General features: G+C 34.5%; 2 protein-coding genes across 2 annotated transcripts; both read left to right on the forward strand.

The window, feature by feature from the left end:
• The first annotated feature begins 10,485 nt into the window (after window positions 1-10,485).
• Window positions 10,486-10,860, forward strand: LOC130667172 (baculoviral IAP repeat-containing protein 7-A-like). Its single transcript, XM_057468663.1, has one exon. The coding sequence runs from the start codon at window positions 10,486-10,488 to the stop codon at window positions 10,858-10,860; it is 375 nt and encodes a 124-aa protein (XP_057324646.1).
• Window positions 10,861-14,457: 3,597 nt separating this feature from the next.
• On the forward strand, window positions 14,458-15,792 carry LOC130667173 (uncharacterized protein F54H12.2-like). The gene has a single exon (XM_057468664.1). The coding sequence runs from the start codon at window positions 14,458-14,460 to the stop codon at window positions 15,790-15,792; it is 1,335 nt and encodes a 444-aa protein (XP_057324647.1).
• Window positions 15,793-16,145: the final 353 nt, after the last annotated feature.

Raw genomic sequence — 16,145 nt, forward strand, 5'->3', positions numbered from 1 at the left:
TCCATACCAACTGCCGATAACCATACCGACTGCCGACAACCATACCGACTGCCGATAACCATACCGACTGCAGGTAGGTCACCCTCGGTCGGTAACTTAGCACGGAGTAGAACCCACAATCTGTTTTATCGGGGGAAGGGGTGAAATCCCCCTGCTCAACTACTGTACGAATATAGAAAAAGTATTGCTTTATGGTGTTTTCCTTCTACTACAGATTTATTATTAAATCTATTTCCTGAACAGGTGAGGAATCCATTGTATTCCATCATAGGAACATAGTGAAAGGAAAAATTTCCATGGAGGAAGCATAATCAAAATATAAAATTTTTCAGGTTTCAAACCCACTGTTATATTTATATATATATATGTTAATTTTCATTACGTTTATATTGTGCATTTGATTGGGGCTGATCATAAACCTATATGTACTTATATGTTAGTTATCAAGATCATATCCCATAATCTCCCAAAGAGCGATACGCATAGTCATAAAAAGATTAAAGATAAAAGAAAAATAAAAAAAAAAAATTTTTTTAAAACGGAATCTGATTTTGCAGCAAGACAGCTATCTAGCGTTAGATATACCCTAAATATTAAAAAAAAAAATTCTCTCATCTTAATTATCGTCGGCTCCCACGAACGGACCCGCCGGGATAATTTCGGAAAACGAATTGTGAATAAAATTTTGAATTAGCCCTTGAAATAGTATAGAAAATCCTGAGCTTATTATAAAGAAAAAAAAAAAAATTATATATATTTTTGGAAAATGCTTAAGATCAATAATATATTCCTTTAAAGAGTTGTATCTCTATTTTCTCATATGAAAAACAATGGAATTTTATTGTTAATCCGTATTTTATAAAAAGAAACCCGGGTAAAATTTATTTAACTTATAAAAAATCATTGATTTTCCCCTTGCGTTTAATATAATAATAAATAGAAGTGCAAGACAAGTAATTGTTCATATATCATTACCCATACATATTTCTTTAAATAATTAAATAATTGTTCGAGTTAACTTCATCGCAAGAAGTATCCTATTTCGATGACTAAAGTTTTATTATACGATTACGATCAAAAAATTATTATAGCAAAGCTAGTAATAATATAATATAATATAAAAATTTTATAAGTATCATATTAAATAATTGTAAGAAATATATATTGTGACGTTATTTTTCGTATGGGGGTCAAATCAAAGTGAACGTCACAAACACCAACGAATTTTATTGTATTTACGAGCATGGTAATTCAAGACTCATAATTTAGCTTACAGTAATTTACGATTTTTATACAGATTTTTGATTAAGTTATAGTTTAAGAATTAAATATGGAGTAACGTTCGGCTACAGTTATGGATTTTTGGATAAAGAAAATAAGAATTAGAATCAGAATTATTGAAAATTAGTATGGGATATGGTTTGAGATTAAAGTTTGGGAAAATGATTGTTTGAGTTTTGGATTTTTGGTATTTTGAGTATGTGGACGAGTCAGTGTTACCGTGGAGCGGGACTTAAATTAGTCACCCGGTATCATCTGATGATAGAACCTAGTTCTATCCCTCTGAGACTTCTTGGTTGATTGCAGAGGTCTAGCTGAGATGCTAGTGCTCCAGTATATAAGGAATTTGACGGATGCTGAATGGGATCAGTTTGGAGTTTTGGTTTGGCAGGCCTCAACAGTAATTTTGTGACCGTTGCTGTTGTGGAAGCCGTTTGGTCATTTTTAAATTATTAGTCTGACAGGCCTCAGAGGACAAGTCATGACCACTTGTACCGCTGAGGAAGTCATAGGTCACTTAGTTTATAAGTTTTATGATCCCAGCTGAAGTCTGTTCCAGGAGAGCAACTACCAAGGATATCCATACTCAGAATGGGTTAGTGAGTACGTTTGGTGAGGACTTAAGCCTCCAGTTACCGTTATAGTAAAGATTGGGTTGGATTTGAGAATTTACAATATAGAGGTCAGTTATTGATAACGATAGGATTGAGTTTGGGGTTTTTAGAATTGAGAATTGAGAGAAAGGAGTCGAAGGGAGACCTTCGAGGAGTACGGACGTGGGCATTCGACTCTAGTCGCTTGAAGCGAGTAGACGTGTGCAGTAATGGCGCTACAGTTCAAGGCATTGCGGAAAGCTACAGGTTAAGATTATTGCTACAGAAGTATTATTTAAAACAATGTAAGACGTTACTTGATATTTATTCACCAGACATCAGGTATGAAATAATTATTATAAATAATTAATCGAGTTCGAATCAAAAGTCTTGAAGTATTATGCTCCTGTTTTAATTAAAGAAAAGATTCAATATCTGAGAGAATAATGTTACATTTTTAGAGTCACGATCATGTTCCATTGTTAATATTATTTTATAAAAGAATTATAAGAAATATGTTTGATTGTTAAACCAATTAGTGTAATTAACATCGAAATGAGACCCATGTACGTTAGTTTTACGATTTTGCTAAAGGAAATGTTCTAGAGTATCGAATCCATAATTATCGTTCTAGTTTACCAAATATTATCTGATTATCATTTAGTTCTAGTTAATTAACTAATTTATTCATAAAATATCGATCTGTATCATATAGATGTCAATTTACTTACTGCTAAGATTAATTTTATTATATTCAACGTTTGTTATAGAGAAAAATATTATTTGTACTGAGCTACCGTATTTTATTTATTGTTACATAGAGTTTGAGATTATTGTTGTTAAATAAAAGTTGCAAATTAAAAATGGATCTACATGACTTTGGGGAATGATGTAACCCGGACCACTCCATCTCTCCATAAACCTACACACTGAGCGACACCATGGCATACCGTAACTCTGTTTTTAGTTTTCCAGTCTCCGTTTTGTTTTGCTAATAAGTTCTGAGCATTTTGTTAAGTTTTAGTTTTAGTTTTGTTTATGCGTGGTTTTGGTGATAATTCCACAGATCAAAAATTATCCAAAAGTTTCATGATTTACTGGTTTGGTGATTCCAGTGATTAAAAATTACCTGGCGCCCTATCCGTATTGAGACTGGAGGCTAAAGGCAGAGAACGAAGTTATAGCGCAGAAATTAGCGTCTAGTTTTTGTGTTATAATATATATATATATATATATATATATATATATATATATATATACTTACAAGTATATCATAGCTATTGCACTATGGTAGTCTGCAAAGCGAAGCATCAGCAGAAAATATGTTGTTTAACTTATGTTTGTACTATCTTGTCATTTTACATTCGTACATGACAGAGTAAACTAAGGTCTAAAGAACTATCAATAACAACGTAAACGTGTAATTAATTTTAAAATGACATCAATCAATAAATACCTCCATGACGAGCTTATACAATTAGTGGTGTTTATACGTAATAATAAGCCTGAATTAACAGTGGCGTTTCCGGACGACCGTTTAAAAGTATGGCAATATCTTTCAGAAGAAACCGTGTTATTGTTATTAAAACGTATCATTTTATTTACGCCTGCCGGTATAATAAGTGATGCTTATGAAAATGGTTTGATTTTTTCAAGTGCTAAAATTATGCATACTGTGTGGTTGTTTAAGAAATAGTAAAAGAAAGGGGGCTAAAAGGCTTTCTAAATTGATGACTGCTTATGGTATGTACGGCTATACATTTGAATATCACAAATTTTAATAATTAGTTTAGCTGTTTTAAAAACTATTGTGCTGAATGTTTATCTTTATATTATAGACCAACATTGTAAAGAAGATATTTTAGCTGCTCTTTCTAATAATGACAACAACACCATAAATAATGATGATGATGCAAAAGCTGCTGAATCGTCTACTGCTGCATCGGGTACTGCTCCTTCTTCTTTCAATATAGAGGTGTGTTAGAATGGTATTTTAACATGCCCGAATGATTTAAATTATTTTACAACAAATTTTTATAGCCTCAACCCTCCACTTCTTATCAACAACGCGAAGATGACGGTAATTGGCTCGAGTGTTCGAAAAAAACCTTTTCAGTAATACTACCCCGCGAAATAAAGGATCAAACTGGTTGGGTACACGTTGACCGAGGAAACCACATATCTGTTGAATATATTCCGGAGATAATAGACAGCGATAATGATGGTAATGATGACAATGACGTTCTTTCTGTTTTATTATGCGATACATGCAATGCTGAAAATGAAAATGAAATGGAAAATGAGGATATTGACTCTCTTGCACAATTAATAGCTGAAGAAGATGAATTTTATATGAAAAATTTCGGTATTGGTGAACAAACAAGCCAAGAAGAGCAAGAATATAGACTCCGCGTAATAGCTGAAGCCAGTATGGATGTCTCTTCTGATTCTGAAACGGAGAATAGTGAACCTCAATCCTTAACAGGTAAATTAAATTTTTAAACTGATACCCTATTTCATTAGACCAATATCTATTATTTCCGCAGATTTTGTTAACGCACACCTTAACGCCGATCATGTAGAAGAATAAATTTTAAAACAAGTAAGCCAAACAGGTATTTTGATTTTTATAGTTAAAGATGTATTTATAATATTTTTACAGGTGATCAACGAGGCGGTGTTTTGACAAGAAGGGCACGTTTGAAAATTCAAGCAGCTAATCAACAAGCACTCTCACAACGTTCTGAAGAGAATAATTTTTTGAGTGTTGAGCCACCCGGCCAGCGTTTTATTATTGAAAAAGAACTCTCTAAACATTTTAAAAAATTCGGCGCAAAAGGGGTGGAGAGCGTTATTCGTATCTTACAACCACCTACAAATACCAATAAAGTTCAATGGCTTGAAGGTGGTTTGAGAGACATTATAACGCACATTACCTCGAAATGTAGAGGTCATGATTATGTGGGGTTTACAATCAACAGCGATAAATTCACGTCAGGACCCGTATGGTCTCGTTTTAAGCAAGCTAACGCATATACGCCTGACGATTTAGGCTTATTACTAAGTAACGTAGCACAAAGTGCCGGTACTATCACAACAGACGATCAATTAGTCATTACAGTCTCTACTGTAGATGGTATTGAAGGCACAGGTCGAAAACTTTTAACGCATCAATATATTTACAAAAAATCTATAATTCCTATCAATAATAACGACAATTTATGTTTACCGCGGTCATTAGTAGTTGGTCAGGCCTACGTTGAAAGAGGTAAAATACGTACAGGTACGTTACATCGGAAATGGAAATCAATCACCGATAATAGATGTACCCTACAAAAAAAGGAAGCGTTGTCTTTGGTTCATAAAGCGGGTGTTAAAATTTCTAGTAAGGGTTGTGGTATCGAACACGTCTTTACTTTTCAAAAATATTTTGAGCGGTTGGGTATAGCTATTGTAATTTATGAATTTTTAACTCTAGGTAAAGGTAACAAACCTATATTTGACGGGCGCGAAACTGTTCAATTAACTTTTGGCTGTATACAACATGTTATATATATATTATACTACAAAGATTCACAACATTTTCTACCAATTGTAAATTTAACAGGGGCTATAGGTAGTAAAATGTTTTGTAATTTATGTAATATAGGTTATACAAGGGGTTCGGAACATAGATGTTCTAAAAGATGCCCTCGTTGTAAACAAATACCTGTTTGTAATTATGTATGTAAACGCATTTGTACATTATGCAATAGGTGGTTTTCAAATAACAAATGTTTTGAAAACCACCTTGTTAAGGGTTCTAGTAATTTACGAGGGAAAAGTAAAGATACCAGCGTCTGTGAAACAGTAAAAATCTGTACTGTATGCTGCCGTCTAACACGTTTGGGCAGTGCGAATCCGCACGAATGTAATATCGTATTTTGTAGAGTATATAACAGTAAAAGACCTATTAATCACTATTGTTATATGTCACCATTCATGGTAAAAAAGTTACCAAAAGTTGTATTTTTATTTTATGATTTTGAGACACAGCAGCATACCCGCGTTAAAGGCTCTCGTGATACATATCTTCACATTCCTAATTTATGTGTCGTACAAAAAACATGTTCTTATTGTTGTGATGATAAAGATGTTTCAGATATTTGCAATTTTTGTGGTCAACGTGAATTCCTTTTTGATAAAAATCCTGTTGAAGAACTTATTAAGTTATCATTACAAACTTATAACGGTTTTACAAAAGTAATTTGTATTGCGCACAATGCTGGTAGCTTCGACGGACAGTTTATTTTACAGTGTATGTTAGAACGTAACAAAGCTCGTTTACCTAAATTAATACTAAACGGTACTAAAATTATCGTGATGACTTTGGGGAATACTATATTTTTAGATAGCTTAAATTATTTGCACATGCCCTTACGTAACTTACCTAAAACTTTCGGATTTGCTGGAGAAATAGAAAAAGGGGTTTTTCCACACTTTTTTAATACACCTGAAAATGTAAATTATATAGGCCCTATGCCTGATATAAAATATTATGCACCGGATACAATGCCCAACACCGAGCGTGATTGTTTCGTGACATGATATAATGAAAAAAAACAAGCAAATTATATTTTCAATTTCCAACAAGAGTTCAAGTTTTATTGCCAAACAGACGTTACGGTTTTACGCCGAGCTTGTATGTCGTTTCGGGAATTGTTTATAAAATGCGGTAATGTTTGCCCGTTTGCTGAATGCACCACGATAGCATCAACAGTTTCAAAAATATTTAGACGAAATTTTCTTAAGCCTGATACGATAGCTATTTTACCACCTAATGGGTGTTATAGGTGGCGGTCAACACAATCGATTAAAGCTATTTCATGGTTGATATTAAAAGAATACGAACTAGGTTGTCAAATTATCAATGCCGCACGTTGCAAAGAATATCGTTTAGAAGGGGGTATAGCTGTTGACGGTTATTATGTAGATAGTAAAACTAATGAACGCGTCGTCTTACAGTTTCATGGATGTTTTTGGCATGGATGTTTATCGTGTTATCGGGTGAATCGTGATAAAGAATTAGGTAAAGGAGATACTATGGATGAGCGATACGAGAATACTTTAGCAACTTCCGAAAAAATCCGTCGTTTAGGTTATAAATTAATAGAAATATGGGAGTGTGAATATGATAAACTTTTGTTGAGAGATCCAGAAAAAGCTAGCTTTTTACGATCACACCCTTTGCTTGATAAACACCCTTTGAATCCTCGCGATGCTTTTTTCGGGGGTCGCACTGAAAATTTTATACAGTTATACGATGCCGAAGAAGGAGAAAAAATAAAATATGTTGATGTTTGCTCACTTTATCCGTATATTTGTAAGACAGGTAAATTTCCTATAGGTCACCCTAAAATTTTTACGGGTGATGAATGCTTGCAACTTATTAAAGAGAATAAGGATCTATCTGATATCGAGGGTCTTGTAAAATGCACAATTTTGGCTCCACGCGACCTTTATCATCCCGTATTACCATGTAAACTTCATAATGGGCTTATCTTTGCCTTGTGTTATACATGCGCTTTATCTTTAAATCAACATGATTGTGATCACGATGAGGATAGCCTTAGACCGTTTACAGGTACATGGGTAGTTGATGAAATATGTAAAGCAATAAGTAAAGGATATATTATCATTAAAGTACATGAGATATGGCAGTATGAAATAGCACAACATAATTCGGAAAATGGGTCAGAGGGTTTATTTACTGATGATATAAATATGTTTTTGAAAATTAAAACAGAATCAAGCGGGTACCCTAAAGATTGTATTACTGAGCAAGAAAAAGATGCTTATATTGCTGAATATGAAAAAGCTGAAGGTGTAAAACTAGACAAAGAAAAAATTACGAAAAATGAGGGCTTACGAGCTGTAGCTAAACTGAGTTTGAATTCATTATGGGGAAAATTTGGACAACGGGAAAATTTACCACAAACTGAAATTATCACTACTAGAGCTCGATTAATGGAGATGTTAACAGATAGCCAGATTGAAATCACGGGGTTTCTACCGGTAAATGATAAAACAATATATCTAAATTATATAAATTGCGCGGATAGTGTAACAGCTTCACCTACAACGAATGTTGTTATAGCGGCGTATACAACAGCCCAAGCTCGCCTGAAGTTATATAGTTATTTAGAAAACTTGGGTGAACGTGTATTATATTGCGATACAGATTCTTGTATTTACATTTCTAAAGATAATCAATACGAACCCCCAACAGGTAAATTCTTAGGCGATTTAACCGATGAGCTAGAATCTTATGGACCTGGTAGTTATATATCATCATTCGTAACAGGCGGTCCTAAATTTTATGCCTACATTGTCCGTAAAACAGATGACAGTACTAGCGAGGTGTGCAAAGTTAAAGGGATAACGTTAAATTTTGAAAACAGTCAAAAAATCAATTATAATACAATCAGGTCTTTCATATTAGGTGATAATACTGAACCAATTATAGTTAAGTTTGACGCTATAAGACGTACGCTTTTTCATGATGTAGTAACGCGTAAAGAATCAAAGACAACAAAGCTGCAATATAAAAAGCGTAGGCTTACTAACCCTCGCAGATTTGAATCACGGTGGAAACACGGTGGGTTTGTTCCATTTTACTACTGTGATTACGCGGTGTATCCACCGTGATTTCACGGTGGCTTGACCACTGTGTATACACGGTGTTTCCACTGTGATTACGCGGTGGATACACCGTGGAACCACGGTGGTGAAATAGCACAAAGCCACCGTGGAATCACGGTGGATACACCGTGATTACGCGGTGGAAACACCGTGTATACACAGTAGTCAAGCCACTGTGGAATCACGGTGGATACACCGCGTAATCACAGTGGATACACCGTGTATACCCGGTGGTGAAATGGAACAAACCCACTGTGTAACTACGGTAGATCCACGGTGTTTACACTTATACGGTGTTTCCACCGTGATTCAAATTTGCGAGGGAATGAACATCGGTCTTTACCATTCGGTTATTTAACGTTATAAGCAATATGATAAAATAATTATAAATATATATAGTCTGCTTGAAATTCGATATATTATTTCTATATTAAGTATTATGTATGTATATGTATATGAAAATGTATTAGTTTTGTATATTTTATAAATAAACGTATATAAAAATGTGTTGAAGTTTTTGTATACTTTATGAATAAATAAATGTGTGGCATCAGCAGTAAAATATTTTTATAATTTACTTTGTATTGGTAATTATGGTTCAACCTATATAAGTTTTTAGATCAAAAAATATTTTACTCAGTTGTGTTTCATGATTACTCGTTATTCAGTATTTATAAAGACAATAGTTAAAAGTATAATAACTTTATAAAGTAATGGATATTGTTATTGATGTTCAAGGACTATTTGATAATTATGACAACTTTTGTGTAAAGGAAATTAGCGTGGTTAGTATCGACACAGTTATACAGGATCACTGGGTAATAAAACCACCTTTTCCGTATAATAAACTAACAATAGAGGCTAAACGGAAAAATGATTTTATCACGCGTAATGTACACGGGATAAAATGGTGTAAAGGCTCCGTTATTTTTTCGAAAATCGCGTCTATTTTAACCTGTTACTCTGAAAAAGCGCGGTTTATTTATGAACGTGGACAAATCAAAACAAAATATCTCGAGCAGCTATTAAAAAGAGAAATAATAAATTTAGAAGAGGATGCTGCTGAATGTCCAAACTTTAATTTTTTAAAGAAAAATACTAAAACACAGTGTTCTCTACATCATTCTCTAAAGCAGTGTTGTACAGCTAAAAATTGGAACTGTTCTTTAAATCAAGCTGTAAGTTTACGTAATTGGATTATCGAAGAGCGCTCCAAACCCTTCATATAAATTTTAAATATCACTACCACAACAACCCTGCCATAATCTGTGTAATGGACCCGTGCTGGAAACACCCATGGACTTCAATTATTTGCGGTCCAACCGGTTGTGGCAAAACAGTTTTCGTAAAAAAATTTATGCAATACTTACAACAAATGAGTGATACTAAATTTTCAAGAATAATATTTGACTATGCTGAGTGGCAACCAACATATAAAGAATATCCTAACTTTGAAAAAATTGAATTTCGTGAAGGTTTACCTAATAATAACGATTATAGTTCTGATAATAATGCTAAATTAATTATTATTGATGATCTGATGCGTGAAGCCGGAAATAATACCGTTGTTGATCTTTTTACGAAAGGTAGTCATCATAAAAATATTAGTGTAATATTTATTACGCAAAATATATTCCATCAAGGCCGTGGTCAGAGAGATATTTCATTAAATTCAAACTATTAAGTGATTTTTAAAAATCCTAGAGATCGGTCACAAATACAACATTTAGCACGACAAGTGTGTCCAGAAAATCCTCTTTTTTTGCAAGAAATATATTATGATGCTACAGTTAAACCGCACGGCTATCTTCTATTTGATTTGAAACAGGCAACACCTGAAAATTTTCGTTTCCGAACGTGTATTTTTCCTGACGATAAATATCAGATTGTATATGTTCCTAAAAAAACTAAATAAGTAATAATTTGTATAATGGCTTTAACTACTCTGTATAACAGCATTGGTTATCGTTCAGAAGCGTTAAGAATACAAAGTTATTCGCAATGGCCCGAGCCAACGGTATCTCCAGAAAAACTAGCAAATGCCGGTTTCTATTATACGGGAGAAGGTGATAGTGTTAAATGTTTTGAGTGTGGTATAGTAATATGTCATTGGCTTCAAACCGACAACCCCGTGAGCGATCATAGGCGCTGGCAATCAAATTGTCGTTTTATTCGCAACGTGCCTTGTGGTAATGGGCCAAAAGACGTGGATCTCAGTACAGTGTCGTCCGTAGAGCAAAACACATATCGGCCACGTTACGGTGATGAGTTTAGACCTGGAGCCGTACCGTATTCAAGTGGCTAAAGCAATATACACCGTAATATTACAAACAATAGTTGAATCGTAATGGCAAAGAAGTTACCTCTCGGGAAAAAAAAATTAGTTGTATTACATGCTATATGCTCTATGCCTAAAGAACAGAGACAAGCAGTTTTACGTAAGGCCGATACAGCGTTAATAAGGTGTATTTGTGAGTGTGCTTTAAACATCTTACAAGGTACTGTTGATTTGAAACAACAAGAAAAACAAAAATTAAAACGTCACGCACAAGTTTTGAGAAAATTAGCTTCACCTAACAGTAACCTGCAACAGAAAAAGAAAATAATTGTTCAAAAAGGTGGTTTTTTACCGCTTTTTTTAGCTCCTATACTCGGCACCTTATTATCCAATCTTATATCTAATTAAAATGGAGTGTGCACGTAAAATGGTGCTGGTTCCTGAAAAAACAGTTATTACCGCCGATACTGTAACAAGTGCGAGTGAAAATTTAGCGGATGTGTCTACACCGAAAAAGCAAAGTATACAAACTACAGGAACAACTCTATCGAGGCTGGATAGTGAAATGTATCGGATACTATACTCTGATACATATTCAGACGATCGCGCAAAATGGTCTGCTTATTCACAAGTGTTAGAAAAGTATTTAAGACTAATAGACGCTGACAAATTTGAACCGGTCAGTGAAAATAGTTTATATCATCATAGTAAAAGACCCCTTATTGAAAAAACTGGTGATAAGGATTTTTCAGCTATTAATAGTACAATTATTGAAAGTGTGCCGTCTAAATTTCAAAATAAAGCAAAATTATTGCTAAAGAAGTTACAAAGGCTACCTGATGATATTATATCATGGGATTCTAATGGTTTAGTAACTATCAATAATGAGCCAATAATAGGGTCAAATATTATTGATCTTATAAATCACGCTATGCGACACAGGAAAAATACACACGCTATTGGTCAACGTCAGTTTTCCAGGATTCTTCGTACAACACATGTACCTCGTGAATACATAGAAAATCATAATTTATTTCACTCCCGTGATATATCTGCATCAACCCCAAGGAATTCATTACGACAGTCCTCTAATAATAAAATTACGGAAGAAAGTAGCTCCAGCATTGAAGATAATATCAACAACACAATATTAAATAAAACTCAGTTACGTTCAGACACGTCTTCTGAATACGCACCAGACTCGGATAATCAACACGGCAAAGGTGTTTTACAATGCAAGAAAATAAAATGGGTGAAGTTCAAATATTTAAAAAATTAGAAAAAACTTACTATAACTCCGCCCATTTTGCTGGTTTTATTGGTAGTGTTAATTCTTTAAAAAAGAGTATTGAATCGGATAATACATCGGAATTATTTAAAAAAAGGAGTGTTCAAAAATGGTTGGAAAAACAAGAAACTTACAATACACACCGCATGAACAGACACAGGTTTGAAAGAAGATGTTATAATGTGTCAAGAATCGACGATGTGTGGGAGGCCGATTTAATTGACGTTCGCAATATTTCATCATACAATAATAATATTGGTTATTTATTGGTTGTTATTGACGTACTGAGTAAGTTCGTTTGGGTAGAACCGGTAATTAATAAATCAAATATTTGTGTTGTACAAGGTTTTAAAAAAATTTTGAAACGGGCAGGTTCACGTAAACTACGATTATTACAGACAGACAGGGGTAAAGAATTTTTGGGTAGCTTATTCCAAGAACTTTTAAAGAAACAGAGTATAATATTTAGAACAGTTAGAAACCCTGATGTTAAAGCGGCTGTTGTTGAGCGTTTCAACAGAACTCTTAAAGAGAGACTATGGCGGTATTTCATACACGCACGTTCAAAGAGATACGTTGAAGTTCTACAAAAAATTGTTCACAGCTACAATCATGCGAAACATAGTGGCATAAAAATGGCTCCATACGAGGTTAACAAAGAAAATGCTGAGGAGGCATTTCATAATTTACAAAAACGGTATGTTAAAAGAGCTGTACGACAACCTAAATATAATGCTGGTGAATTGGTACGCATCAGTAAAGCGAAAGCACCGTTTGTGAAAGGATATGAAAGCGGTTGGTCAAAAGAAATTTTTAAGATTGCGTCTGTCTCTGCATACAGGCAACCTATAGTGTATTTATTAAAAGATTTAAATAACGAGGCGATAGACGGTATTTTTTATACTGAAGAATTATCCCGTGTCCAGTAAAAATGGCGAATGTGCGTGATAATTTTTACGTTGTTCTACCTAGTAACAGTAGTATGCTATATTTTTCTGAAAACACAACTACAAGATTTGTTACAAGGTTATCACATACTATAACCCTACCTGGTGAATGGGAAGTTGGTTTAACAGAAATGCAAACACCTATGACTTTTCTTCATATTACACAGGATAATGAAGACAGTAATTTAGGTATAATTAATTATATAGGTCCTACAGAGGAAAGTCTTCCCGAAGATTGGGAATCCAAAGTAATTTTAAGTAATGTACCTTATGGCGTGTATAAATCTATTGAAGCACTATTAGAGGCTATTCATAAACAAAAAGAGTTCTCTGAACATATCAAATTCGAATACGATTCAAGTGGATATATTACGGCTTATAAAGTATGTACAGGTGAGGATGTAGTACACGGTCTAGAAATTAGTGAGCGGTTGCAGGTTATTTTAGGGTTCAATCCACAAGACTCGTCGCCAAAAATAGTAGAAAAAAATAAACCATACAGAGCCACCAAACCTGCTACTCTGAGTGCTGCATTACCAGGTACTATTTACGTATATTCGGATATTTGTGAAAATTATATAACCGGTGACGTTCAGACACCGCTGCTAAGACCTGTACCTCTTGATATTGACCACTACAATTACGGCAGCGTAAAAATAAGCAATTTCTCACCACCCCGCTATATACCCGTTTCACGCACACAACTTACAACGATTGAAATTGATCTAAGAAACGAATTTGGTAAACCTATACCATTTGAAAGCGGGACATCGTCAGTAACGTTACACTTCCGAAGAGTTAGTTAACCTAAAATAATGACGCATTACGAGCTGATGCAATACGGGTGTGGTAGCCGTGACTACGATAGTATTCATCAGTTTTATATAGGCACACCTTATCAAAGAGGTCATGGTATTGGTAGTTTTCTTGGTGGGCTGTTTAGGAAAGTACTACCGTTTTTAAAAAGTGGTGCCAAAGCTGTGGGGAAAGAGGCTGCGCGGTCGGGTGTGAACATAGCTTACGATATTTTAAATCATGACGTACCTATTAAAAAATCTTTTCAAACACGTGTCCATGAATCGGGTAATAACTTAAAACGCAAAGCTCAGCAAAAACTTGATAGTCTTATGACAGGATCGGGGTATGTGCCGAACCAGTTACTAAATAGCGGCAGTATAGACTTGTTACCAGTTAAAAGAGGTCGTGTAGTGAAAAAAAAAACGTAGTAAAAAAGGTTCTAAACCGCAGTTAAAAAATAATAAGAAGAAAAAATCTCACAAGAAAGCAACCCTAAAGAAGGCGGGACAGAAGAAAAAACGGAAAAACACGGTCAAGAATACTAAAACAAAACATCGTAGTGTGTATGATATATTTCAATAACTGTTTATAATGGCTTTTTTACATATACATTCATGTGAATGCGCAAAATCCGAGTTGGAGTTGTTTTCATTACCGCCTACACAGACAGCGATTGAAAGTTCTCAGTGGGTTTATTACAAACCAATTTCATCATCAACAGATAATTCACCAATTGAGTTTGTTGTTCAAGGGCAAGGTGATGAATACATCGATCTTGCTCATACAATGCTCAGTGTTCGTGTAGCTATAAAACAAAATGCACCAACAACAGCAGCAGCAGCAACAGCATCAACAGTGACACCAAAAGTAGGTCCTGTAAATAATTTATTGCACTCCATGTTCAATCAAGTCGATGTATTATTCAATCAAAAGCCCGTGTCAACGCCTAATAATTTATATGCGTACAGAGCGTACATAGAGACGTTATTAAACTACGGTTATGATGCTAAAGAATCACACTTAACGACCGTGGGCTGGTCTGAAGATACACCTGGTGAATTCGATGATATAGCCGATGCCAACGCTGGGCTTAAAAATCGCCGTTCTTTCTTGACTTGTGGTAAAACTTTAGATTTTATTGGCCATTTACATTGCGATGTCTATAACCAGGAAAGGTTTCTTATAAACGGTGTGGAGATGCGCTTACGTCTAACAATATCTCGTGATTCGTTTTGTCTTATGGGTAGTGCTGATAGTCAAAACTGTACTCTTCATATTCAAGAAGCTAGCTTAGTTGTGAGACGAGCTAAAATTTCGCCGAGTTTTTTACTTGCACACGCAAGAGCTCTAACTAAAACAACAGCAAAATATCCTATAACGCGTGTAGAGGTAAAAGCCGTTTCAATTCATACAGGCGTTCATGGTGAAACAATTGATAATGTGATATTAGGTCAAATACCTAAAAGAGTTATTCTAGGATTCGTAAATAACAAAGCCTTTAACGGTGATAAAAGTTTGAATCCTTTTAATTTTCAACATTTCAATATTAACTATTTATCACTTTATGTCGATGGGCGCCAAATACCTACAAAACCATTACAACCAGATTTTTCAGCCGGTGGTCAATATATAGATGCTTACCACACTGTTTTTTCTGGAACAGGTGTGCATTTCCTAAATGATGGTAATACGATAGATCACTTCGATTACCCAAAAGGGCATTGTTTATTCGCTTTTGATTTGACAGCCGATTTGTCCGCAAACAGTAATTCACACTGGAATTTGATACGTCATGGTAGCGTTAGAATAGAAGTGCGCTTTGCTGAAGCTTTAGAAGCAACGATCAACTGTATAGTATATGTTGAGTATGATAGTGTTATAGAAATAGATGCTTCCAGGCAAATATCTGTTGATTTTACCGGTTAAAATGCTGAATTAGCAGTAAAAAAGAGTATAAAGGCCGGCTGTGAAAATTTTTAAGTTAGTACCCAAGTAAATTTACTTCTGAGCAGTTGTGTCTAGAAACATGATGAATGTTGTAGTGGACATTAACGGTTTTTTCAACAATAATTGTGAATTTTTACCTAAAGAGATCGCTTGTTTAAGTTTGGAAGCAAGCGTCATTGGACACTGGATATTGTCTTCAGAATTTGATTTTTCACTATTGAATATAAAACGGCAAAAAGAAAATAATTTAATCACAAAAAGAAGCGGTGTGCATTGGTATGATGGTGAATCTGTTGTAAGATACGTATACGGTAATTTACGAGCGTTTACCA

Source organism: Microplitis mediator, chromosome 4 (genome assembly GCF_029852145.1).
Source record: "Microplitis mediator isolate UGA2020A chromosome 4, iyMicMedi2.1, whole genome shotgun sequence".
Lineage (NCBI taxonomy): Eukaryota > Metazoa > Arthropoda > Insecta > Hymenoptera > Braconidae > Microplitis > Microplitis mediator.